At 38.0% G+C, this 27,246-nt stretch overlaps 2 protein-coding genes and 2 long non-coding RNA genes across 6 annotated transcripts; 3 read left to right on the top strand and 1 right to left on the bottom strand.

Moving 5' to 3' along the window:
- Nucleotides 1-1,546: 1,546 nt before the first annotated feature.
- Nucleotides 1,547-2,582, top strand: LOC110912918 (major pollen allergen Ole e 10). Its single transcript, XM_022157752.2, has 4 exons — nucleotides 1,547-1,655; nucleotides 1,817-1,845; nucleotides 2,002-2,236; nucleotides 2,309-2,582. The coding sequence occupies exons 1-4, from the start codon at nucleotides 1,601-1,603 to the stop codon at nucleotides 2,332-2,334; spliced, it is 345 nt and encodes a 114-aa protein (XP_022013444.1). The 5' UTR covers nucleotides 1,547-1,600; the 3' UTR covers nucleotides 2,335-2,582.
- Nucleotides 2,583-2,725: 143 nt separating this feature from the next.
- On the bottom strand, nucleotides 2,726-10,178 carry LOC110912917 (60S ribosomal protein L18a-like protein). 3 transcript variants are annotated; one of them, XR_004880670.1, is made up of 6 exons: nucleotides 9,894-10,178; nucleotides 3,500-3,575; nucleotides 3,297-3,411; nucleotides 3,118-3,212; nucleotides 2,921-2,984; nucleotides 2,726-2,816 (listed from the first exon to the last, which is right to left on the bottom strand). XR_004880670.1 is itself a non-coding variant. In XM_035983752.1 (5 exons), the coding sequence occupies exons 1-4, from the start codon at nucleotides 10,084-10,086 to the stop codon at nucleotides 3,150-3,152; spliced, it is 447 nt and encodes a 148-aa protein (XP_035839645.1). In that variant the 5' UTR covers nucleotides 10,087-10,178; the 3' UTR covers nucleotides 2,822-2,984; nucleotides 3,118-3,149. The 3 variants fall into 3 exon arrangements, 2 of the variants coding, with proteins under 2 accessions (XP_035839645.1, XP_022013443.1); XM_035983752.1 differs by lacking the exon at nucleotides 2,726-2,816 and having other exon boundaries at nucleotides 2,822-2,984; XM_022157751.2 differs by lacking the exon at nucleotides 2,726-2,816 and having other exon boundaries at nucleotides 2,822-3,212.
- Nucleotides 10,179-13,351: 3,173 nt separating this feature from the next.
- Nucleotides 13,352-14,838, top strand: LOC110910832. Its single transcript, XR_002576511.1, has 3 exons — nucleotides 13,352-13,480; nucleotides 14,020-14,073; nucleotides 14,610-14,838. It is a non-coding gene; the product is annotated as an uncharacterized LOC110910832 (long non-coding RNA).
- Nucleotides 14,839-19,754: 4,916 nt separating this feature from the next.
- On the top strand, nucleotides 19,755-21,265 carry LOC110910831. Its single transcript, XR_002576510.2, has 3 exons — nucleotides 19,755-19,907; nucleotides 20,447-20,500; nucleotides 21,037-21,265. It is a non-coding gene; the product is annotated as an uncharacterized LOC110910831 (long non-coding RNA).
- Nucleotides 21,266-27,246: the final 5,981 nt, after the last annotated feature.

Below are 27,246 nucleotides of genomic sequence, written 5' to 3'. Positions count from 1 at the left end.
CGTTTTATTATCTTTGTCAACTACAACTAAACACGTGTTGATAGCATTTTTGTTACACTACCATTTTATTTTTATGTTTTCTAGTGGATTGCTAATGTTACCGTATTTAGGGTTTACTCTTTTGATTGCTATACCAAGTTTTGACTTCGCATGAACCGAACGACACCAACAAAATTCCTGCTGGGCGTACTCGCCGCGAAGCGCGGGCACAAACCTAGTTGCATAATATACTAAAACTATTTAAAAAAGTGACAAAAACCAAAAAAAAAAAAAGATACTAATTTAATATTTTTAATCATCACAAAGAAAAAAACAATACATGACATAAAATACTAATATTAACTAATCATGTGAATGAGCCTTCAAAGTTCAAATATACTCTACCAAATCCTCATGAATGTTGTTAAGAACTTCGTATGTTCGTTCAATATCATTCCTAACCGATTCTTGTGCTTTTTTAAAACTTTTTCTCGTGTCCTCATGTGGGCATGTAAACGCTTTGACAAATTTAACGTACTCTGGAAGAAGAAAGAGTTGTGATCACTCTCATTGATAGTGAAAAGATAAAATAGTAATCACTGCCTAGTGATATAGATAAAAGATAAAGTGGTCATCGTTATCAAAAATAGTGAAAAGATAAAATGGTAATTACTGCCTAGTGATGATAGATAAAAGATAAAGTGGTCATCGTTATCGAAAATAGTGAAAAAATAAAGTGATGGTCAATACTAATATTAGTACGTGATAGACGATTTTTACGAAATAACTACCAACTTAAGTATGACTTTTATCAAACTTAAAAACTTTTACATTGTTAGTTTGGAAATTGAGAGGTATGCATTATGCATAGTAGTTATGTATATCGTTTGAAGTTTTATAACGTGACATTTTATATTGAAAATTGTATTTTGATTATACTTTTTAATTTATATAATATAAATATAATGTTCGAAGTTTGATGTAGAAGTCTCATGGCATCAAGATCTTCTTTTAGGTTTCCTAAACTCACATGACCTAAAGTACCATAATCCTTTTTTTTTCTTTTTAATATGAATGAAATCCAATGGTGGATCTCAATACAATTCTTCTTGGTATGTGATGAAAATACACACACATATATAAAATATATAACAAAAAAACTGATGCATTGGTCAAAGTAGGGATGAGCAAATGGTACCCGGTACTGGTACCGAATTTACCGAACTGGGTACATTTTTCGGTACCACTTTTGATATTTTCGGTATCGGTATTTACCGGTTTTTACCCTCAAATACCGGTATCGTACCAGTACCGAACCGTACCGTACCGGGTATATTCGGTACCAGTACCTACTTTTGCGGATTTTTGGTACCGGGACTTTCGGTTCCTGTACTGGTTCGGTACCGATCGGTACCAAGCTCATCCCTAGCTCAAAGTACCATTTTTTATGCATGAGTTACCTATCAATGGGAAGTATGGAAGGCCAAACTGAGCTGTAAAGTCCAGTAACTGAAATCTGTACACTCTTTTTCTTTTTACACGTTCTTTGTGCTTCCTCAAGACTTCTATTAAATACCACCTTTGCTTCCTTACACAGACAACACACCACAAGTTCCAAACAATGGCTGGGAAACTATCTACTGCTTATGTTTCCCTCCTCCTTATTTTCCTTTCAGGTAATTAATTTTCCTCCATATTTTATTCTAATTTATTTATGGCTCTTTGAAGTTGTTGCGATCAGTGGACCAGTAAGACTTCCGTTTTTTTTTTTTTTTTTTAATTATTTAAAACCATGATTCTTGCTTGCATTTTAATCTTTCTTCTTCTTGTTCCACAGCTGGGACTCTCACATTGGTTCATGCACAGGTAAATTAAAATCAAGATTTCTCATAGCAATAACTTAAAATGGCATCTTGACAACATTCTTGATGGCTAAAGCTTCAAGATTTGCATTAAAATCTAGAACATGCTAGATGATACAATTACTTGTAATTTAACCATTTTTTTTTCATGTGGTTGCAGAAAACTTGGTGTGTGGCGAAACCCTCATCAAGCCAGGCGATTCTTTTAGAAAACATTAACTTCGCATGCTCACAAGTGGATTGCAGTCGCCTTCAAAAAGGCGGTGCTTGCTATTCTCCAGATAATGCAATCAACCATGCCTCCGTTGCCATGAACTTGTATTTCCAGTCAAAAGGAAGAAACACTTGGAACTGCGATTTCAAAAACTCCGGTCTCCTCACGCTCAGTGACCCGAGTAAGCGATCAACTTCACCATACAATTCATTTATTGTTGGGATGTGTTTTATACTTTATACTTCTTTTGCAGGCTTCGGAGGCTGCCAGTACGCGTAGATGATCGGCATGGAAGAAGTTATAGAAGTTTTTATTTGCTTCTATAAATAGATGTACTCACAAATTGAATAGGGATAACTTAAAATCGATTTTTTTCTAAGGTTCATGAAGAGTTTTAGCTTATGGTTCTTTGTTGTTTGCACTGATCAAATCCAATGCTTCGAATTTGTTTGGGTTTTCTTTTCTAATCAGTACATTTCCCATGTGTACATCCAAAATCAGAGGTATAATAGGACAAATTTCTGGTGCCAAATTGTGTTTAGGGATGACAAAAAGACCTGAAACTGATAGGAATATGCGAAATGTTTGTGACGGTCATGCGGGCATGGGACCAGTTTTAAGTTTTCTTTTCAAGCTTGGGACGATCGGATCTCAAGATCATTCAATCTTCTTTTACTGTACAACATCGGCGACCTTTTATTCAAACTATTGTTTCAAAATTGACGTCATTTTAAAATCTCACGGTCCCCTGCTTGTAGGCACTACATTACACCAACACATGTAATTGAATGGAACACCAGTTGTGTTACATGTTACACTACAAGATTAAAGATGATCAATTAATGAACGGAAAAAAACCGCTTACCAGGAAACAGAAAGGAGAGACAAATTTATGTATCCATCCAATTATATTGTCTGGTAGTTATATACTGCATTTTATATAAAAAGTAATAATAAATAACGGTGAAGTGAAAGTGATTTAACAACAGACACTTAAACCACCACTCAGTTAAATTGAATTGATTTCATATATGCATCAATCCACTTCTTAATTCTGTACACCTGGATTTGCTTAACCACATGACGACACGTCATCAATCCCAGTACCAGTCATCACTCGTAACACCAAATATCACAGCAATTGTCCCAAGAATAGCCTTTGACACGAGAAAAGAAATTATACGTTATTTGCAATGAACTTCTGAGTGACTGTAAGTACACAAGAAGTAGGAATATCTTACAGCAATCAGGCACGCGATATATCCAGGTTTCTCGCGATGATCATATCTAGCACATATTAGAATGAATGCTCCAATATACCAGGGGATCGCAGCCAGGAAGAAACCAATAATGAACCTTTATGAAGATTATGAAGCATGATCGTAAGTCTGTTCATATAACTGATAAACTTTGAGAACAATAACGCGTGAAGATAAAAACTTACAAGAACCACCCTATACCAATACCACAACACGGAAGGCGCCTCTCTCTTACAGGTCTTCCTTCTGCAATTGCATAACCTAGAAGACCATACCGACATGTAAAACTTATTACAAAGGGGAAAAGGATTAAAGCTAGATAACAAACCATCTATGCCCAAAGATTCATTGTATGATTTTGTAATAGGTTAAAATACTATAAAAAACTCAACATACTTTCGTGTTTTGCACGAATAAGTCCCTCAATCAATTTTGCTATATAGAAATTGCTTAAACTAAAGAGTACATAAATTTATGGAATCAAGGATACACAGGTTTTACTAGCACAATCATTACTTATGTGGAGGCTATATATGCGATTTTTTATATGGATATTATATAGAATCTTTTGTTCACGTTAAACGCTACCCGATCAACTTTTGACCACTTAAATACAAATTCATACCATAATATCATGAATGATAACATTTTTGCATACTTGGAACAATGTTTAGCAAATTTTGAGGAATTTAAAGAGTAAACAATGTTGGGTTCGTAGGCTTTAGGGTAGCCGGCCCTAATTAGGGTTAGCCGGCCCTAGTTATTAGGCCCACTTAGTTAACTTGTTGACCAAGTAGGAAACCCTAACTTTTTCTATAAATACCTATTATGTAACTCAAGGTTTAAAAGAACGGAAATGAGTTTCGAGGCGTTTTCCCTTCGCCTCACGAGGCGTAAGCCTCGAGGCGAAACGAGGCGTAAGGCCGAGGCGGTACTAATAAATAAGTATAAAATTATGTATATTATAAAAATAATAATACTAACTAATTTCATCATCAGATTCATCAAAATCATCAAAAACACACTTAAAAAAGACATGAAATGCTTGAAATTGACACAAAAAGTCAAAAACAACTATCAAAATCCCATGAGGCGCACCTGAGGCGCAGCTTTCTTAGCGCCTCAGCCCCTCTTGAGGTGCATATACATTAAAACACCATGAGGCGCGCCTCAGGCTCCTTTTTTGGCCGTTTCGCCTCGAGGCGCGCCTTGAGGCGCACGCCTCAAACGTTTTTTAAAACCATGATGTAACTGTAGTCTGTGTCATTCTGAAAACAGTTGTGAGCATCTAATAAAAGTAAAACCCTAGTTGCAACCCGTGGACGTAGGTCACCTTGACCGAACCACGTAAATTCTCGTGTTCTTTATTTTCTGCTAGTGTGTGTGTGTTTGTTCCGCTTCCGCTCGAGCCTACTCTGATTCGATACCCCTAACAAGTGGTATCAGAGCCAAAGGTTTAGTTAAATACACGGTTCACACTGTTATCGCAGGAGAAGGAGAGAGCTGGACGAGAGATCTTGATCTGCTGTTGTTGCCGTCGCCGCTGACTTGTTTACGGCCCGTACCTATTCTCTGATTACGGCCCGTAAGGTCTAGGGTTTGCGCCGTAGGGTTTGCTGTTGCAGATCTGGTGGTTTTGGGGTGTTTGGCGATTAGGGTTTCGGTTCTTGAACCCTGGTTATTCGCTGATTTTACGCTCGGGTTTGCAAGAGAAGTCGCTGGTTCGGGTACTTCGGGTTTCTGGTTTATTGAAAGTTGCTCGGGTTTCGGTTGCTTGGTTCCTTGTGGTTTTTTCTGGTTTTCTCGTTTGCTATGGCTGAAGACGGGAAGTTCCGAATCGAGAAGTTCAACGGTACTAATTTTGCTTGGTGGAGAATGCAAATAGAGGCGTTGCTTGGTGAATGCGATTTGGATGTGGTACCGGAAGAAAAACCTGTTGGAATGGATAAAGCTGCCGAGGCAATTTGGAACTCAAAGGACAAAAAGGCAAGAGGTAAAATTACATTGGCTTTGACGAGGAGCGTTGCATTTAATATCATGAAAGAAACAACTGCTCGTGATATGTTAGAAGCTCTGTCAAATATGTATGAGAAGCCGTCTGCCGGTAATAGGGTGTTCTTGATGAGGGAACTGTTTAATATGAGAATGAACGAAGGCAGTTCAGTTGCTGATCACATTAACGAGGTCAATTCAATTTTGTCTAGGTTAGCAACTGTGGGCATGAAGTTGGATGATGACACTCAGGCTGTGGTTTTGTTACCTTACCTGATAGTTGGTCAGGATTTGTGACAACGATCACTGAAACTGCTGGAACTGGAAATTTGAAGTTTGATAGGGTCCGGGATAGTGTTTTGGGTAAAGACGTTCGTCGGAGGAACACTAGTGGAGGATCTACTTCTGGTATGCTCAGTGTTAGCAGGGGAAAAGGTAATAACAAAAGCAGTGGGAGTCGTGGGAAAAGCTTGTCTAAAGCTGGGAAGAATGTGAGGTGCTGGAACTGTGGTGAAAAGGGGCATGTTAAAAACGAGTGTCCTGATCCTAAGAAAGAGGATGGTAAGCAGCATGTAAACAGTGTTGTGTCAGATGAATCTGACGGTGACGTACTGGTTTGCTGTGAAGAGTCTATAGATTCTTGGGCTATGGATTCTAGTTCTTCGTTTCACGCCATGCACAGCGGGGAGACGATGGTGAATCTGAAAAAAGGAGACTTTGGAAAGGTACGATTAGCCAACGGTCATGTTCTTAATGTTACGGGTATGAGAGATGTCAATCTGAAGACTCCACTGGGCACTACATGGAACTTAAAGAACGTCAGGGTAATTCCAGGTTTAACGAAGAAACTTATTTCTGTTAGTCAACTGGATAAACAGGGACTAGATGTTAAGTTTGGTGGTGGGAAGTGGAAGGTGATTGATGGAAATCTTGTTGCCTGTGGGAGGAGACGAGGATCGTTGTATCTAGTTGAGATACCTGTTGAGGGAGTAGTCGTCCCTGTACAACATAAAGTCCGGTTCACTGAATCTAGTAAGCAAAAGAGGGTTCAATTTGCGAACTTGAATCCTGGTGCTTTGGGGATGTCAGTTGAATGTGGCCGGGGGTCTAAGTTTAAGCCAGTCAGGGGATTTGGTGATAGTGGGAGCATGGGCCGTGTTCCGGGTACAATCACAAAGAACCGTTGGGTTTTGAAGACGAAGATTTCGACTGAAGAAAAAAGCTCTCCTGGAAATAGTTTGCAAAATGTGGAGAGTGGTATTAATTCTCGGTGTATCTCTGGAGCTGGTGGATCGTGTAAGCCGGTTGAGATAGAGAATGGGTCTGATAAGACTGTTGGGTTGGAGCTTGTGGGAGCTTCAACTGGTCTCTCAGGTACTTGATGAGAGGTGTGGTTGCAACTAGGTGGCTTGGATGTGACTGAAGTCTTAGCTTGTTCTTGGAACTGAAGGCTGGGAAGACTTGAACATAAAGATTACTCAAGTTACTGGTGATGGGTTTCTTGGATGCACTTTGTGGACTATGCAAAGCCTCCGAGTGGGAGATTGTTGGGTTCGTAGGCTTTAGGGTAGCCGGCCCTAATTAGGGTTAGCCGGCCCTAGTTAGGGTTAGCCGGCCCTAGTTATTAGGCCCACTTAGTTAACTTGTTGACCAAGTAGGAAACCCTAATCTTGTTCTATAAATACCTATTATGTAACTGTAGTCTGTGTCATTCTGAAAACAGTTGTGAGCATCTAATAAAAGTAAAACCCTAGTTGCAACCCGTGGACGTAGGTCACCTTGACCGAACCACGTAAATTCTCGTGTTCTTTATTTTCTGCTAGTGTGTGTGTGTTTGTTCCGCTTCCGCTCGAGCCTACTCTGATTCGATACCCCAAAATTTGAGGAATTTAAAGAGTAAACAAGCCCTTTCTTTAAAAAAATTCACAATTATACCCAAGCTGGGTTGAGAGAATTTTTCGAACATATCTTTATTAATATTATCTTTTAATCCTATCCCTGTAGTTCTTAAAACTTAATTACCATAGATCAATAAGCATGTACAAAGCTTATGCCCTAGAAACATACATCTAACATACAAGCGGTATCATAGAAATTCATGAACCAATAGTGATCTCAAAATTTTCTTATAAGAATTTAAGCATGCAGCCTGAGGGGTGTAAACAAGCCAAGCCCGTTTAACTTACGCGAGCTCAAGCTTGAGCTCAGCTCATTTTGATCTCTATTTCTAAAGCTCAAGCTTGGCTAGGACTCGATTCGTTTATTACTTTATTAGTTAATCTATATATATGCATTTATAATTGTTTTTTTATATATATTTTAGTTATGATTTATATATAACATAATATATATTATTCTTTTTATTTTTATTATGATTTTACAAAGGATATAAGGATGACGATTATTATATAAATATATTTATATATTAAAAGAAATACAGATAATAGGCTCGTTTAGGCTTGCGAGCCAGCTCAAGCTCGGGTTCATCAACTTAACAAGCTTACTTTTAGGCTCGAGCTCATTTCAGCTCAGCTAGATTCTAGGTTTTAGCGTGTCGATCAAATAACTCAAAAGCGCGGCCCTTAGCTAGTTTACACCCCTACATAGAGGGCTGAGCAATTCACTATAGCAAACATAGATACATGTATCTGAAAATAAAACCGAACAATTTACACTAATTTGCAGAACAAACAGCATCAGATCACTTAAAACTACAATAAACCCTAAGGCCAGGGGGTGTCGTATACTGCCCCTGGCCACATTATCTTCGTCAGGCCTTATGGCGTCCCACACCCATACCAAGCCCACCAAAGAGGGGGTGCTATACACCCATCGCCAGCCCAGTAACGAGCCAAAATGCGCGTTGTTCGAGATTTTTGGTCAAAATGACCGTTGGCAAACGGTCAATTTGATTAAAAAAAAATTAAAGTTTTGGTTTTTAATTTTAACACTATAAATATGCTACCTCCTTTACTCAAATATTCATCCATTCTCCATCTATTCTCCATCTCAAAACTTTGCAAACTTTATCATATTCACACAATGTTTCCAAACAATCAAAACCCGTGGGATCCCAACAATCCGTTTTAGGGTAATTTAGCATACAACGAGCAAGAAGAACGATACCGAAGAGACCCGCGAACGGGTGAGGTTGGGTATTATCCGATGCCACCTACCACCCCAACCTCCCCTCATCCGACCACGCCACCGATTCCCGGTTTTTTTGGATACTATTCTGCACCGCCATTTTTCCCCAAAACATACCCGAAACCCAAAACGTACCCGAAACCCAAAACGTACACCAAACCCAACCCACTTCCTCAAAAGGTGGACGATCTAGAAGGCACCGTAAGGGCAAGAACGCAGTACGTGCTCCTAAGACGGTGGACGCCTACGGAAGAACTTGCATTGTCACAAGCATGGCTCGACGTGTCGGAGGATCCGATTGTTTGTAATTTTTCTCTCCATTAACTTTTTATTAATTTATTTTGTTGTTACTATTTTTTTTTCAAATTATAGCAACCGACCAAGATATATCCGTATTTTGGAGTCGTGTACGTGAGAAGTTTTTCGCCGCAATGGGTCGTGGTGAATATCGTGCGGCCGACTAATTTTCGGGCAAGTGGACCGCAATGCGGACCAAGATTAACAACTTAAAAAACACATATAATAGTCTCGTCAACAATCATACAAGAAGAAGCGGTTCAAGCGACGTGGACATTATGACCGCCGCCCACAACGAATATAGATTGTGTCATGGGCATCCGTTTACGATGATACCTTCGTGGGAGCTTCTTCGCAAATCTCCCAAGTGGCATCTTGTACCATCGTTTGACCCAACGGGCCCATAGGTCAAAACGGTCCAAATCAACAATGGCTAGCGAACCATCCGAGTCCGATGCTCGTACTACTATTAACCTAAACGACAAGTTCGATGATTTCAATTTTGAAGAACCGCAAGAGCTGCCACGACCGAAGGGTAGGGATAGAAGTAAGGCAGCTGCACGAACACGAGACACATCTTCTTCAACGCCATCGGATGGCCCGTCAAGGTTGGACTAGTTCGACGATAGACTCAACCGGCTTCTCTTGATCAAGGAAAAGGAGCATGAATTTAGAATGGAGAAACAAATCTAGAAAGATATGAAGTTTCTTGAATCTTGAGAAAGACTTTTCCAACCTACCGGAGGAGGACCGAGTCACTTTAAAAGTTCGTAAGGCAAATATCCGAGCCAAAGCCCCCCATATGAGGTGGCGCCTCATATAAAATATAATAAAAAAATAATTAGGTAACGATAATGGGGGCTTTAAACCATTGCATGCAAGTTAAAGGGAGAGGCTTTAAAGCCCCCATATGAGGTGACGCCTAGATGGATCTGACATGGCGTAATAAAGAGGCGCGTTAAACCACACCCCCTAGCCTAATTGCGAACCTACAACAGTTAAATCCTCCACCTCAACAGTTTGTTCATCCCATCGACCTCATAAACTAAATCAATCAATCAAATTCTAAACAGATCTATTCAACATCAACAACATATCAATTAATTCAAATATAAAGCACATAACTCCGATCAACAACCATACCTGGAATGGCCTGATAACCGTGAACGTAATGGCTAACTGACGGACCACCGGAGGCACCAGGCGGCGGAACCGGCTGAGGAAAACCGATCACCGGCGGCTGCGGCGGAGGATAGTTATGGACGCCTTGGAAAGTTCCGTACTGAAGTGGCGGTGCCGACGGCTGCTGAGTGTAATCCTTTGGTGGTTCACTCATGATTGTGTGTTTCCAGAGACGAATTTCTAGGGTTTTAGTAGATTCTGATCAGGTGATGCAAATATTACATAACAGATAATTGATGATAATCCAGCTTGGCTAATTAGATGATGACACGTGGATATTTACTCTTGAATGTTGGGCCCCAATTCTATTAAGGCAAACCCCACTTGGATGTCATTTGCTATTGGGGTGCAAACGAGCCGAGTTGAACCGAGTTTGAGCTCGTGCTTGATAAACAAACGAGCTTTGTTTTGAGGCTCAAGCTCGGCTCGGGCTTGATAAGGCTTAGATCGTTTTGAGCTTTTTCTCGAGACGATCTCGAGTAGCTCGCGAGCCGCTCGGCTCGTTTGCACCCCTATTTTCTAATATGGCACGAAAAGATGATACAAATCGAAAATAAAATTTTTGAGTTTGCATTTATAGTTAAAGAGTTAATTACTGTTTTCGTTCTTGTGGTTTGTGAAAAATCACTTTTTCGATCCATTAGTTTAAAAATTGTGATTTCAGTCCATGTGGTTCACTTTCATAACAATTTCAGTCACCTCGTAACCATTTCAGTCCTTGTACTTACACAATAATTGGATTGAAATGGTTACGAAAGTGAAAACACAGGGACTGAAATGGTTACGAAAGTGAAAACACAGGGACTGAAATGGTTACGAAAGTGAAACCACATTGACTGAAATCACAATTTTTAAATTAATGTACTGAAATAGTGATTTTTGACAAATCACAAAGACGAAAACAGTAATTAACTCTATAGTTAAATCTTCGAACCCATCTAGCTAAATGGGTTAAGTTTGTGTCAACCTGGTAAGTTGACCAGTTTAGCCCAATTATGTTTTATTTTTCTAAAATGTGTTTTATGTTAAATTAAATTGGTTGGGAGAGTTTGGACTCGAGCTCATTTAAACTTTTATTTCTAAAGCTTGAATTCAGCTAATTTGTGATTTATTATATAATTCCCAACGTTTATATAATTGGGCAAGTTATGGATTCCACCTGTCCTTCACTGCCATCCTATGTTACCCACAACTATCTTGAAACACCTTAATCACTGACGACACTCATTTTAAGTATTTTTGTTAATTAAAACTAAATTCCATTGAAAAACACAAAACAAAACCTTCACTAAAATTTAAATAGTACATTAATTCAAACTATAAGAATATTATAATACAAAAAGTTAAATAAAAATAAAAACAAATATGAAAAAGTACATTAATTCAAACTATAAGAATATTATAATACAAAAAGTTAAATAAAAATAAAAACAAATATGAAAAGTTAAAAATAAAAATCACAATGCCACTCATATTTTCAGGCTAAAATTACTTCCAACATCGGACCAATAATATTTTCGTGGGGCCGACTAAACATTTTCAAGTCCCGGTCATACATCTTTTTCCTTGAGATTTAGGTGGTGTTTGTTTTTTGGCCAGAAGCACTTCTGGCCACTTATGTCTGCGCCGCGCAGACGCGCGCAGAGGTTTGGAGTCCGCAGCTTGTTTGTTTTCTCGCAGACCTTTCATTAAAAAAGGTCTGCGAGACCTCTTCACCACACAGACATTCACCCATGTCTTCTTGGAACCTCTTCTTGGCACAGACCTCTTCTTCCCTGCCACCACCTCCACCACCACATTCCTGCCACCACCGCCGCCACCTCCACCACCACATCCCCGCCACCACCTCCACCACCACATCCCTGCCACCACCGCCACCACCACATCCCTTCCACCACAGCCACCTGATACATCATCACCACAAATCGAACCAAAAACCCCCAAATCGAACCAAAAACCCTAATCGAACAAAACCCCCAAATTTCTTCGACCCTCAATCAGCGGCGGAGAAAGCGGTATCGGTAATCGGCTACGGATACGATCTCACTTGCGACCTCCGGTTAACCGGATGCAAACCCGGTCCATCCGGGTCAACCCTCATCGAACTCGGTGGAACCCTAACTCAGGACTTGGTGCTTCCTGGCGGCGTCGTTGTTCCCAATGTTTCTCCGGCAATTAAGTGCGATAAAGGTGAACGACGATTGCGGTGGTGGTGGTTGAACGACGGGGGTGGGTGGTTGAACGACGGGGGTGGGTAGTTGTGGTGGTAGATGAAGGCAGACGGGGTGGGTGGTTGTGGTTGTTCTTGGCGGTAGATGATGGCGGTGGTGTGATGGTGGAGGTGGTGCGGTGGTGGTGGTGCTATGGGTGGTGGTGCTATGGGCGGTGGTGGTGGTGCTATGGCAGATTGTAGAGAGAGAGAGAGTTGAGGCAAAGAGAGGAGAAGTGTGTGTTATGTGATATGTGTGAAAAGTGTTTTTGTAGAAGAAAGAAAAACAAACCCACTTCTCCTTGCAGACTGCAAACATTTGGTCCACCTCTTCTTCTGCAGATAGCTGCAGATGTGGTCCGCAGACTGCAGACCTTTTCCCGCAGAAAAAACAAACAGCACCTTAGAACATGGGGTATGGTGGGGCTTGGGTTGGGCTTGGGTTGACACGTGGAATGGGAGACCCCCCATCGCCTGGTTACGTGTCCGCGAGGTATGGCGGGGCTGGGTTGGGCTTGGGTTGGGTGCACCGGTGGCAGAATATTAAATAAAAAAAATTACAACAAATTTATAAAAAAAATCACACAACGTTTATAAAAAAAACCTACAACTTCATTAAAATTTAAAATTACACAATCCTAAAAATTACATAATTTCTAAAAATTACAAAATAACAAACCTAGAGCGTTAAATAAATTTCAAAAAGGTCGATCTTGTCGAACGCCTTTCGCTCCTTGCCTCGAAACTATATGTTCGCCACCGCCACCCGGTCCTCGTGGCTCAACTCGCCGCTCGGAACGGCTTCGCAGTAAGCCTTGAAACGCTCGAGATTGGGCCGTAGCTCGCGCCATTTATGTTGGCACGCGTTGAGGTTGTGGCGGTCGTTACCGACGTTATGTCGGTAGGCTGCGAACGCTTCCACCCAATATTTTTTTTGGCCCGGTTGTAACACCCCAAAATGCGTAATTGATTATTGTGCCTTTAAGTGTATTTTGTAATACCCCAAAAATATGCAATTTATTATGTTACCTAAATGTCTAGTTATGTTATGTTAACCTAGTTAAATGCATATGTTAGTAATTCAATAAGAAGGAAAGATATGTGACAAATAAACAAAAATAATAACTAGAGGGGTTAAACTTGTTGTAAAGAATGAAAGTTATTAATTAAAACAAAAACACAAAACACACACCTTTGTGTGTTCTGTGGATCGACCATAGTAAAAAGGGGCCAAGGAGAAACCCTAAGTTCATAAAATTCTCAAAATCAGAAGGAGTTTAAGAGCCCAAAGGAATGCATGAACCCAAAACTCGAATAATCTAAGCTTGTTCAACGATTGGTAAGTCAAAATTTCTGTTTTGATGATTTGTAGAAAGTGGGTTTCAACCCAATCTTGTAGTAATGTGAATGATGGTGTAGTTGTGAGTTAGGATTTCACAATTGAACAAGAAATTTGTTTGAGTTTAGTTAATCGAATGATTTGAAGCTTAAACCCACTTGAATTAGGAAGATAGTGAAGAACATGAATGAATTATGTGCAAATTATTGTAATGGATTAGTGTGAGAATTGTTATTGGTGAATAAATGAAAGTTAAAACTGATTTGGAATGATTGTTGTAGGAAATTTTGGTTGATCTTGATAATCTAAGAATGAACTAGTAGAACCATGCTTTGAACACTTGTACTTTATGCTTCGTTGACGTTATGCACACCAAGTGTTTGATAAAATGCCTTAATAAAGATTTCAGCCTTGTTAGTTATAAACTTTATAAGATTTGAAGGTGTTTATGAAGTAAATGTAGATTGTATAATGTCTTATCAAATGGTGTGTGTACACGAGTATAAGACATAAATTAAAGTGTGAATGGTTATGTAAAGGTGTTAAGGAAGAAAGTTCAAGTCAAGCGAAGCAACAAGGGAATCAAGATCGAGGTACGTCACTTGTACAATTTGAATTGTAGTAAAGGTGTCCTTATGTCTTAAATTGTAAAATTGGTTGCTTATTTTTATCAGGGAGAATTTGTTATGTGTTTATGTTGTTGAATTAACCCGAATGGGTCAATTCATTCATAGGATATGTTAGATATAGGTTTGTGATGATAACTTGTTGTAAACGGGTCAAATAATTGATATGTGAATTTTGAGAAAGAGTTAATAGCACCCGTCTCGAACGGGTCGAATAATTAGAATGAATCGTGACAAGGGTGTTATGTTGCAAATCCGTTGTAAACGGGTTAAGATAGGAAGAGCCTAATGAGGAAGAATAAATAAGTAATAGACTCATTCCGAATGAGTCATATGAGAAAGAATGGTGTAACCGATTTGGTTGCGAAATCAAGAAAGTCGGATTCAAGAAAGATTTAGTAAAGTATTGTACAAAACTTAAGATGGCGAATTATTAGTTCATCATGTTCATTGAAATTAGTTGAATTCTGAATGATATGCTAATGTTGTTTTTGTTGTGTTAGTTTTAGGTAAAACTCAAGTTTAGGTGGTTATGCTTCGCTTGGATCGAACACACTTTGAACGTCGTTCATGCGCTTCCGCAAATTTTGTAAAACATGTAAAAGGGTCAAAACACTTTTGTTAAATGGCTTATGTTTAGTAGTTGAATTTTAAACTTAAACATGTTTTGTTATTTTGTAAATTCTAGAATGTAGTATAACTTTATTATAATTACGGTTATGTTATGTTTTATTGAAACGTGTCATAGTATTAGTTTGAATGTTGATTTTATAAAAACAGGGAATCGTTTATAGTTCGAACGGGTCATGCCCAAATTTCATTAAAAATAGTATGTCGTCACCTTACTTTTGAAGTAGAAAAAGTGGGCGTTATAAGTTGGTATCAGAGCCGAGGTTTGAGGGATTCAAGTATTAGAGTTAAAATGCTTGAACTTAAATCGAAAGCTCGTATGAAGGTGTGTTCGTTCCGAAGCGCTACGCAAGTAAGTAATTTATAAATTTTTGATTTATGTTTTTAGTTGGAAACGGGAAGGGGTTATAGTTAACTCACTAGAATAACCTGGGTTGGAACGGGAGATTTCGGGACTCCACCGAACCTTTTCGGGTTGAACCGGGGCTCGGGAACGAATTTTTTTGGGTAAAAATGAGTAAAAACAGCAATTGCAAGTCAGGTCTGGGATTCAGCGCCCAGTGCGCCAAAAACAGCGCCTAGTGCGCCAAAATGAACTTTCCAACTGTGGTGCGCTGAAATCAGCGCCTAGTGGCGCCAAATGTTACAAAACTTCCCGTTTTTCACTTTTTGACCTTCCAACTTGTGTGTATGCTTCCAATACTCCGTAATGCCTCCCGAAAACCTTCCGTCAAGCCCCAAAACGCCAATGAAATCAAGAATACAAGCTGAACATGAATGCCATTAGTAAAAGCATGAACGAGAAGGAAGTTAAGTACATGAATCAATGTATGGTTGAATTAACACGGCTAGGATGTTTGTAATGAAGAATGATATACGAGAATGAATTGTTAAAAAAACTAATAAAGTATAAAATGATAAAGAGAATGAATGGAATGCTATCTAATACAATTATGGAACTGTAGATGGCAAACGAAAGAGATGCAAATACCACAGATTTAAATGGGCATCGTTACGGGAAGGGTTGTACGGATTAAACTTATAAGAATGGAACATAATAATGAAAGGTAAAACCCGTAAGCAAATACAGATCGAACATATAGGAGTCATAAGTAAGAATCAAAATACTTGAATCCATAAGTATCTGCGAACCAAACACGTAAGAACAAAAGGTCGAATCCATAAATAAGTGGAAATGGGTAAAAGTGAGGGAGAGAATGTGCTTATTCATCCTACTAAGGTAAGTATAAATCTTGTAAGTAAGTGATGCCGGCAGCCTTGTCGAGTCAAGTAGGTCACTTGACTAGCATGATGCATGTATACATATCATGCACTTACAAACAAGCGAGGGATAGGTTGAGATTAAAAAAATGTATTGATGGTTCGACCTTGTTGGAGTCAAACGGGTTATATGGATAAGTGTAAGACCAATGACAATATGATGGAAAGGGAGATGAAGCTAAATGTCACATAAACAAAATTTTGTAAGAAACATATTAAAAGTCAACTCATGTGAGTTGGGGTGGATGACGGGCTATAACCCGGAAAATGGCATAAGTATGGACGAGGAAGAAAAGTTGTCCGTGAACTGCTAACACGGTGAAATGATGTTTTGTTAGAATGTGTGAATTGAAAGTAAGTACAACACATGATCCAATATAAGTATACAATAAGTAATAAGTGACAGATTAACCTTGGAAAGTCAAACTGCAAAATTTAGCATATAATTGATAAACTGCAAGAGTAGTACGTAAGAAACGAAGTGTGTAATGTAGTATCAAATAAGTGAGAAATTTGTGAAAGAAATATAGGTGAGTTAACACCGAATACAATGAATACCTGAATGAAAATTATAGTATGTTAAAGAATGGTGTTGTATTGACCTATCATAAATGGGTCAAACGAATGAAAATGATATGTTAAGGAACGGTCATGTATTGACCCGTTATGAATGGGTCAAACAAATTATGTTTTAAAAGAATCTAGTAAGGACTAGTATGTAAACAGGATGATTTGATAAATGCCATGCTTGAGGGAAACTGAATAAAATGTGCTAACCCTTAATTTGTATATGAGAATGGACGAACTCTTGGCGTGATAAAACTAGTAAAGTTAGTGAAAAGATGCACATGAGTGGAAGCTCATCACATGGATGGACGAGGTCAATGTAGTTTTTGACACTCGCTCATGAAGGGGCGGGCTGAACCGGGATACGGATCGTTGTTTATGCAAATAATAAGGTTAGTAAAGTATTTGACTTGTGAATGATACATAGAAAGTTATAGACGAAATAATGTTTCTATACGAATTAAAATGAAATATTTAATATGGTCATAAAGTTGATTCGGTAGAAGCGGGTCAACGAACTAGAATGAAATGCTTAATATGGTCATACAGTTGATTTAGTAAGAACCAGTCAAAGAATAAGAATGTTATGTTTAGAATGAATACGTTGACGATCCAGTAGGAATGAGTCAAAGAAAAAGAATGTTATGTTTAGAATGAATATGTTGACGATCCAGTAGGAATGAGTCAAAGAAAAAGAATGTTATGTTTAGAATGAATATGTTGACGATCCAGTACGAATGAGTCAAAGAATAAGAACGTTATGTTTAGAATGAATACGTTGACGATCCAGTACGAATGAGTCAAAGAAAAAGAATGTTATGTTTAGAATGAATATGTTGAAGATCCAGTACGAATGAGTCAAAGAATAAGAATGTTATGTTTAGAATGAATATGTAGACGAATCCGGTAGAAGCGGGTCAACGAGCTAGAATATAATGTTCGAAATAGTCATGTATTTATTCTGTTGTGAGCGGGTTAAATGATTAAAGTGATGAAATCGAGTGAATGAGTAAGCCAAATATAATGTAATAGAAGGAATATAAACATGAGGTTTATGGGAATAATGAAAATGATGAAATGTTTAACTGAAGTTAGGATGTGAGATTGTATGAAAGACTTGACATATATGAATGAAATATGATAATGATGTAGTTAGTTGTAAACTAACTTGAAGAATGTGTTATAGATGGAACTCGTACAAGAGGTCGGGTAAAATATATGTTTTGTAAAAGATTATGCATTAGAGGCTTGTACATTGTGCTTGAATGGGAGATATTCGCCATGTTTTATATTAATTACTTAATTTGCGATCAAGAAGTGAATGTGTGCTAAAAGTAAAACATATAAACTTGCTAGTGAAGGATGATGTTAGGAATATGATTATGTTAAATTGACTAACCTTGTATGTGCTTGTCAAATGTAAGATAATGAAAGCATTAGCGTGTGTAAAATCGATTATGTGTATTTGTGTATGTAATTAGGTGATTACATGGTTGTATGCTAAATGGGTACGAAATGATTATGGTGTCATTAGCATAACCGACTACATCGATATAGACATATGTTCCTAAGTTGGAAGTTTGCATGCTTGATCGTTGACTTTTCAGAAAAGTCAACGAGTATGAGAATAACATGATTAGAAATCCTAATATGATTGTAAGAAAAGAAGGATTGAATGAAGCATGATGGATCCTTGTATGATATACTTAATGATATGTTAAATTTGCGTGAATTTGGAATGATGTATTATTGAATCTATACCTTGTGCTTGTTACAAATGATAAGTGAAAGTCAAATGCGAGATATGAACTAGATATGATAGGTGATATATAAAATCTTGTATGCTAACAAGAATGTGAATGTGGTGACATGTAATGATAAGCATCATGTCAAGATGACGCAAGCACGAAAGGCAAATGGGTCAAAAAGAGGCGAGGAAGTGATCACGAATACGGACGCTTAATGTAAGTGACTATCGATCTCACTTCTTATTTTGTTTAGATAAAGTTATCTATATTTGGAACACTGAAATCAAGTAAGGATCTACAAATAATGGAATTGCTAGGATGAGAATGGTTGTAATGGTCGTTCGATGTCAATCCGGTGAAACCTCAACGTAGGGGCAAGCGAGTCAAAACTTTTAGTATAAAGATTTAGCCGAAGAACTTGTGGATTGGGTTGGGAAAGGTATGGAATGAATTGAGAACTTGAATAGTAATTTATTTCATGTATTAGAACCCTCGGAACACACGGTTAGTGAGTAGAAAGAACAAAACGCAAAATCAGCGTCTGAGCTGCAGAGGAGGCATCGACGACGCATTGCCCTGTTGCAACCGACGCCTTATCTTGTTGTCTATGCGGGTCCAGCGTCGGAAACCCGTTTTTCACGTTCTTTCTCACTTTTCCTTTCTTTCAAGGCCCTGATAAGCATCCCAAAGGTATCCCAAGCCTACTATAGAGTATTGTGAGGTATATATAAGAACGGAAACTTAGGAGGGCAAGTACGAAGATGTGGTATGTATGCTGATATCTTTTCTTTATGGACATGCCTAAGTTTTTAATAAGTAAAACTTATTGAGACACTATAAATATGTGAAGTGACGTAACTAGTATATGGTAACATGCTTATAAAAAAAAGAATGGTGCCCCTATTATAGTAGGGTGTTCAAAGGAAATTAAGTGAATGTGTATGCACGGGATGTAGTTTATTATGTAAAAGAATCATCCGCATAGATGTTGTGATTAGCATTTGTTTAATAGATTTGTGAGCATGTAAATTATACGTAAGAAATTAGAGTAGTAAGGTATGTATGATCGTAGTAGGACTATTTATATCCGAAAGAGTTGGACTACATAATGTGTATGCATGTTCTTAAACGGTACCTATTCAGGTTTCGAGGACGAAACCTTCTTTAAGGGGGGTGGACTTGTAACACCCCAAAATGCGTAATTGATTATTGTGCCTTTAAGTGTATTTTGTAACACCCCAAAAATATGCAATTTATTATGTTACCTAAATGTCTAGTTATGTTATGTTAACCTAGTTAAATGCATATGTTAGTAATTCAATAAGAAGGAAAGATATGTGACAAATAAACAAAAATAATAACTAGAGGGGTTAAACTTGTTGTAAAGAATGAAAGTTATTAATTAAAACAAAAACACAAAACACACACCTTTGTGTGTTCTGTGGATCGACCAGAGCAAAAAGGGGCCAAGGAGAAACCCTAAGTTCATAAAATTCTCAAAATCAGAAGGAGTTTAAGAGCCCAAAGGGATGCATGAACCCAAAACTCGAATAATCTAAGCTTGTTCAACGATTGGTAAGTCAAAATTTCTGTTTTGATGATTTGTAGAAAGTGGGTTTCAACCCAATCTTGTAGTAATGTGAATGATTGTGTAGTTGTGAGTTAGGATTTCACAATAGAACAAGAAATTTGTTTGAGTTTAGTTAATCGAATGATTTGAAGCTTAAATCCACTTGAATTAGGAAGATAGTGAAGAACATGAATGAATTATGTGCAAATTATTGTAATGGATTAGTGTGAGAATTGTTATTGGTGAATAAATGAAAGTTAAAACTGATTTGGAATGATTGTTGTAGGAAATTTTGGTTGATCTTGATAATCTAAGAATGAACTAGTAGAACCATGCTTTGAACACTTGTACTTTATGCTTCGTTGACGTTATGCACACCAAGTGTTTGATAAAATGCCTTAATAAAGATTTCAGCCTTGTTATTCATAAACTTTATATGATTTGAAGGTGTTTATGAAGTAAATGTAGATTGTATGATGTCTTATCAAATGGTGTGTGTACACGAGTATAAGATATAAATTAAAGTGTGAATGGTTATGTAAAGGTGTTAAGGAAGAAAGTTCAAGTCAAGCGAAGCAACAAGGGAATCAAGATCGAGGTACGTCACTTGTACAATTTGAATTGTAGTAAAGGTGTCCTTATGTCTTAAATTGTAAAATTGGTTACTTATTTTTATCAAGGAGAATTTGTTATGTGTTTATGTTGTCGAATTAACCCGAATGGGTCAATTCATTCATAGGATATGTTAGATATAGGTTTGTGATGATAACTTGTTGTAAACGGGTCAAATAATTGATATGTGAATTTTGAGAAAGAGTTAATAGCACCCGTCTCGAACGGGTCGAATAATTAGAATGAATCGTGACAGGGGTGTTATGTTGCAAATCCGTTGTAAACGGGTTAAGATAGGAAGAGCCTAATGAGGAAGAATGAATAAGTAATAGACTCATTCCGAATGAGTCATATGAGAAAGAATGGTGTAACCGATTTGGTTGCGAAATCAAGAAAGTCGGATTCAAGAAAGAGTTAGTAAAGTATTGTACAAAACTTAAGATGGCGAATTATTAGTTCATCATGTTCATTGAAATTAGTTGAATTCTGAATGATATGCTAATGTTGTTTTTGTTGTGTTAGTTTTAGGTAAAACTCAAGTTTAGGTGGTTATGCTTCGCTTGGATCGAACACACTTTGAACGTCGTTCATGCACTTCCGCAAATTTTGTAAAACATGTAAAAGGGTCAAAACCCTTTTGTTAAATGGCTTATGTTTAGTAGTTGAATTTTAAACTTAAACATGTTTTGTTATTTTGTAAATTCTAGAATGTAGTATAACTTTATTATAATTACGGTTATGTTATGTTTTATTGAAATGTGTCATAGTATTAGTTTGAATGTTGATTTTATAAAAACAGGGAATCGTTTATAGTTCGAACGGGTCATGCCCAAATTTCATTAAAAATAGTATGTCGTCACCTTACTTTTGAAGTACAAAAAGTGGGCGTTATACCGGTGGCCGTCCCTTCATAGCGTCAACGACGCTTGTCACGAGAGCCATTTCTTCTTCATGGGTCCAGGATGCCATAGCGGGTTAGCCGGTGGGGTTGGGTTCGTGTGATGGGGGGACCAGTGGTGGGTAGCCGGTGGGGTTGGGTTCGTGGGATGGGGGGACCAGTGGGTTGGGGTTACAATATATAGGGGTTGTTGGGTGACCGGGTGGCGGTTTGCTTTCCCCCAACCGTTTGAATTTTAAATTCAAAATTTGAAACCCCGCTATGACGTGGTGGGTGAGCGAATGGGATCTAGACACCTAGCATGGCCATACCGCCCCACGCCCAGCTTGAAAGTCAAGCCCCAAGGGCCACGCCCCAACCCAAGCCCACCCAGGATGGTGGCTTGGGCGTTTTACCCCAACCCACTCCCCAACCCAAGCCCCATACCCATGGCGTTAAATGTATTGTTGTTATACCAACCTTTGATTTTTGTGAATCCATAGAAAAATATTGTTTGTATTTGGATGAAGTAAAATCTTAAAAAGGTTTTCTGTATATAATGGTAAAAGTGAAAAGAAAATTCCTTTTCTAAAAGAAAATTGTAAATACATTATAGTCGTTGAACGGTCAAACAACACATCATTCGTTGGTAACAATCCCCGAAACACATAGCCAATTTTGCTATCGGGATAAGTGGCGTCGGTGTTGCTGATTAGGTAACGTTACCCGATCATCGGTACATATAATGCCCAGCCTACCCTTATATTATATTATTCCCAACGTTTAAATCACTTGACAAATTATAGAACAGGTTGCTTAACATTGTCGGACCGATTCTAAAATCGGATGACATAAATAAATAATTCAAAAAAATAAAAAACATACATAGATAACAAATTCAAAAGTACATATGAAACTATTTTAATTTTAGATATATCGTTAATAAGACCGTAAAGTAGTGTTTGGTATGTAGGGATGGGAGATAAAATGGAATGGATTATTGCGAAGGAATGAAAAAAATGTGTTTGGATGATCAAGGTAATAGAATCACGAATTAATAAGGCATTTCATTCCGTCTAAAAACCTCAAATTCATTCCATCCACCCTCATTGATTTTTTTTCATTCCATTCTCTCTCTCGCCCTTCACCACCCCCACCACCTGCAACCACCCACCCACCGCCACCACCACCACCCATTGCCGTCGCCAACCATCGCCACTCCCGTCGATGCCGCCACCCACCACCGCTAACCAATACCACCACCGCCGCTGCCACCCTCCACCAACGCCGCCACCCTCACCGCCACCACCGTTTCCGCCACCCACCGCTACCGCCACCCACTGCTACCACCACCCTCACTTGACACCCACTACGACCACCACCATTACCCACTACCGCCACCCACCGTCGATTTATTCCATCGTTTTTTTCGCCTATCAAACAATACAAAGTAATGATTCAATCATTCCCACATGGTAACCAAACAAAATCATGGAATGGTAATGATTCATTTAATTCCTTTATCTAGTCCATTACCTCGTTCATTCCATTCGCTCGACATTCCATAACCACATACCAAATATATCTTAAGTATAGGATTAACAAAAAGTAGTAAATGAGTTTTTGAAAATTTAAAGTAAAAGAAATGGAAACATGGTCCAAAATATTTGATTCAGCTCGTTGATTCAACCCATCCAACGTTTAACGAGTTGGTTCAAACTAACTTAACCAAGCTAGTTTTCGGTCCATCTGTCGGTCTAGTTCAGTTATAAAAACACTGAGCCTTCGTTATAAAGGTGGTAAGAATTTGTTTGTAGACAACTAGTTACAAAAGAATTTTAACTTGCTAGCATGGAATTTTTATATCTATTGACTTGATAATTCATTAGGGTTGTTCACTTTCTGTTGGAGTTAGGCAGTTAGCTTTGGTGAAAATTCTAGATTAAATTATTAACTACGATTTCAAAAAAGATAAATCAAGCCTGTTGGGTTGGTTTGGTCAATCGGACCAACCAAAATGCTTAGGGTTTGATTTTAGAATTTCTCTATTCAAACACTAACGTATCTCAATTATACTTTTGCAAATGATCTATGAATGGAGTCTTAACACAACAATCATCACTAGCACACAAGTACTCAAAACACAATATCCTTGGTACAATTACAAAAGTTCAAAATACATAAAATTTTCATTATAGAACACAATCCTAAGTCTAAGGCTCTAAGTTAAATCATCAATGCATGAGCCATGACTAGGGGCAACTCAACCTTTGGTGGCTTAAAGCGAAATTAAAACACTAGGTTTTTTCCATAATTTTCATTGTTTTAAGTCTTGTCTTTTATCTAAACTTGGGCTCATAATAACTTTACACAATCTGTTTTTACAAAGTTCCATAGTAAGTTAAAAATCTTATTATTTTGAGTAAAGTGCACGGATGACCCCTATGGTTTACTAAAATTTGGATTTGGTCCGTAACTTTACAAAAGTACACAGATGATCCGTGTGGTTTGCACTTTGTAACGCATTTAGTCCCCAAATTTTTCTAAAAGTACATGAATGGTTCATGTGGTTTGCGCTTTGTAACGTGTATACTGTGACATTCGATGACTATCCATGGTTGAAACCTGGCGTTCTATCATTTGTTATGTATTTGTGATTCAATCTTATTTCCATTGTGAATGTATTCTTAAATAATAAATCATTAACGTATCTTGTTCCATTTTATCAATCTCATTGCATTTACGAATTTAATTGATTATCCAAACATGTGCGTATTTATTTTGACAATTACATAACCATATATCCATATTTTTTAACCAACCATACAAATTGAAGAGGTATGGTCCCAATTCCCTGCCTACATGGCAGGGACCACACCACTTTTTGTGCACACAAGGCATCCATGTCACCAAGACCTTCTAGAAGCTTCCAGAAGATGTCTAGGCGGTCCATAGCTGGCATCAAAGATGCTTCGTCCAACATAAAGGACAACACGTGTCACCATTGAGAGAAGGCCACATAGGCCTGCGACAATCCAGGGAGCAAGTCTGACGCAACCAGTACGAGGTATCCAGCGTAAGCGAATAGAAGGACGCCACGTGTACCACTACACCCTTCGCGACAGAGCAGACCAAGAGGATATTCCCCTTGGTCGGACAGCTGGCGCACCCCCACAGCTGGCACAGCTGCTTCCTCCTTCTTCACCATCCGGCTATAAATAGGACCCTTCATCATTCAGGTTAAGGACCTTGGCTCTCTTTACTCACTCTATACACACACTATTTTATTCATCTCAGAGCAGTACTTATTCTCACGCCGGAGCCTGGTTAAGAGGGAAAACCCCCTTTTCCCCTCTTAACGAGACTAACGGTGTTTACTGTTTTGCAGATCTTAGGCCTTTGGCACGAGCAAGAGAAGAGGTTGAACCCATACGTGAAACGACCCTCTTGGTTATCCTTTGTGTTAACCATTGTTTCAACACAAATATTCTATTATTATTTAAAATATATTTATATCTTGAAAGTCTAACAAATATCCATACACATAACAAACTCAAAATATTAAATATTACAACACCTTTACCATCTTTTAATTCTATAAAAACCTCAATTCTAAATCACACTTTTATTACAATTCATGTTTCTAGTCTGCAACGCTAGAATTAATATAATTGAATAACTTTTTGATAACAGTTACATGTCAACTTTCATAATCTTATTAAAATTATTATACTTACAATTAATAACAGTTACATGTAAACTTTCATAATCTTATTAAAATTATTATACTTACAAAAGTTCATAAGTAACCTAACTAATTCGGTCTCCATGTACATTTTTACTTAAAAAAATAGCATTATTCTTTTAATAATCATGATAGTAGTATTATATTTTTCAAGAAAAATAATGATACTACAATTTTCAATCCTAGTGAATCTAGACTCGTTCACAACCCAATTCCATTCATCGAGTAAAAGCAAAACTCCCAAATTCAAACTCACATTCATGACCCATTAAGACTCCATCAAAGCCAAAATCTATTGGATGATTAATCACAAATTTGAGTTATAATCTTGTTCCTTTGGACCAATTTGACATCTCTAGAACACAATCACACCTTCAATTACACCAAATTTCTCTACTAATCTCAAGATTCAAGAACTAGGGCTCCAATCTTCATCCAACCGATTCGAACTCATTTCTGAGTCGTTAGAGATAATTCTTGAGTCAATTCCACTTCATTTTTCATTCTTCACAAAAGCCCTCTATCAATTTCTATTGATAGAAGGCAGTTGTAGCTAGATCCGGAATTCGTGATTTTTAGGGTTCTTAGACATTTGAGAATTTACATATTTTCATAAATTAATCCATTTAAACTAAATATTGTTAATCTTAGACGTGTTTTGATGCAATTACACTAGCTATATTGTTCATCTTGTTTATATAATTTCCTAGAATTTTATTCATTATAATGGAGAGATATATCATTATATGTTGTTATTATATTTAGGGTAAATTACACTTTTTGTCCTTTATGTTTGCAGCCTTTAACTTCAATAATTACAGTCATAATCCTTTATTTGGAAAACGCATTACACCTTTCGTCCTTTAGCACTAACTAGGTTAAAATTTTAAGTTATGTCTATCCACTTAAGGGTATTCTGGTTATTTCATGCTTTTATTTAAAATGTTCATTAATAAATAAAACCCAAAATATTGCATATATGGAAACATCATCTTCCCCAATTCCCCAACTCCTAACCCTAGATTCTCTCAGCCATCTCTCTCTCTCTCTCCATCTAACCTCTACCACCACCACCACTAAATCCAGCCACCACAACCACCATATCCCACCTGAAACCACTCATTATCGCCGGATGCCACCACCACTCCAACAGTGCCACCACTCGTTATCGTCGGACGCCACCACTAAAAACAATTGTCACCACCATCTTTGAAACCACCACCCACCACCAAACCACCATAAACAACCATCACCACCATCTCTGAAACCACCCACTACAACCGAAGCACCCTAAGCAACTGGCACCATCGTCATCGTTAGTGAGTCTCCGACGAAGCACCCCCATCACCGTTCGTTGTCGCTTGATTTCTTTCTCGGTGTTGTCAACCCGCCATTTCCACTTGATTTGTGGATCTCAAAACAATGTGAGATGGTGAAGATGAAGATTCCATGTGAGATGAAAATGAAGGCTCCATGTGAGATGAAGTTGTATCTTCTTTCTAGATCTGGAAATGGTTGACTCAAAGTTGAAGCATTAATTTTGGTTTGAAACCTATGAAGTATAAACTCTACATGGAGCTGATTTGGGGGATTTGGTTTGGAAGTTGTTTAATGTAAATACTTACCTAAATTTGGGGAACCAGTTGTAGTGGATTGAAATCCCTAATAGCCACAAGAATAATCTTATGTATTTTTCATTGCATAATTTGGTAAACAAGGAAATTCAAGCCAAGATTCACTTGCAGGCTCATTCAGGTAAGTTGTGGGGATGATAGGTGTATGGATCAGCGACATCGGAAGAAGAAAGTTTCAGTTGTCGCACGGATCGTGATCGGGGTTTGATAATTTTGGTGAGTTCGCATTTTGATTCGTGAAGCGAGTGGCTTGAGTTTGTTGATCTTTGTGATTCGCATCATTTACATGTAGTTATGACGCTTTTGGTTGCAAAGATGGTGGTGGTTGTTGCAAAGTTGCTGGTTGTGGTTGTGGTTGCCGGAGGGTTGGGGTGGTGTTGGTGGGACGGTGGTGGTGGAGGAGATGGATTACTAGAATTGATTAGTCGGTGGTGTTGGTTGAACTTACAAATAAGATATGTTATAAATATACATAT

This window comes from Helianthus annuus, chromosome 15 (assembly GCF_002127325.2).
Source record: "Helianthus annuus cultivar XRQ/B chromosome 15, HanXRQr2.0-SUNRISE, whole genome shotgun sequence".
Taxonomy (NCBI): Eukaryota; Viridiplantae; Streptophyta; class Magnoliopsida; order Asterales; family Asteraceae; genus Helianthus; species Helianthus annuus.
This window is presented reverse-complemented; position numbering and strand designations above follow the sequence as displayed.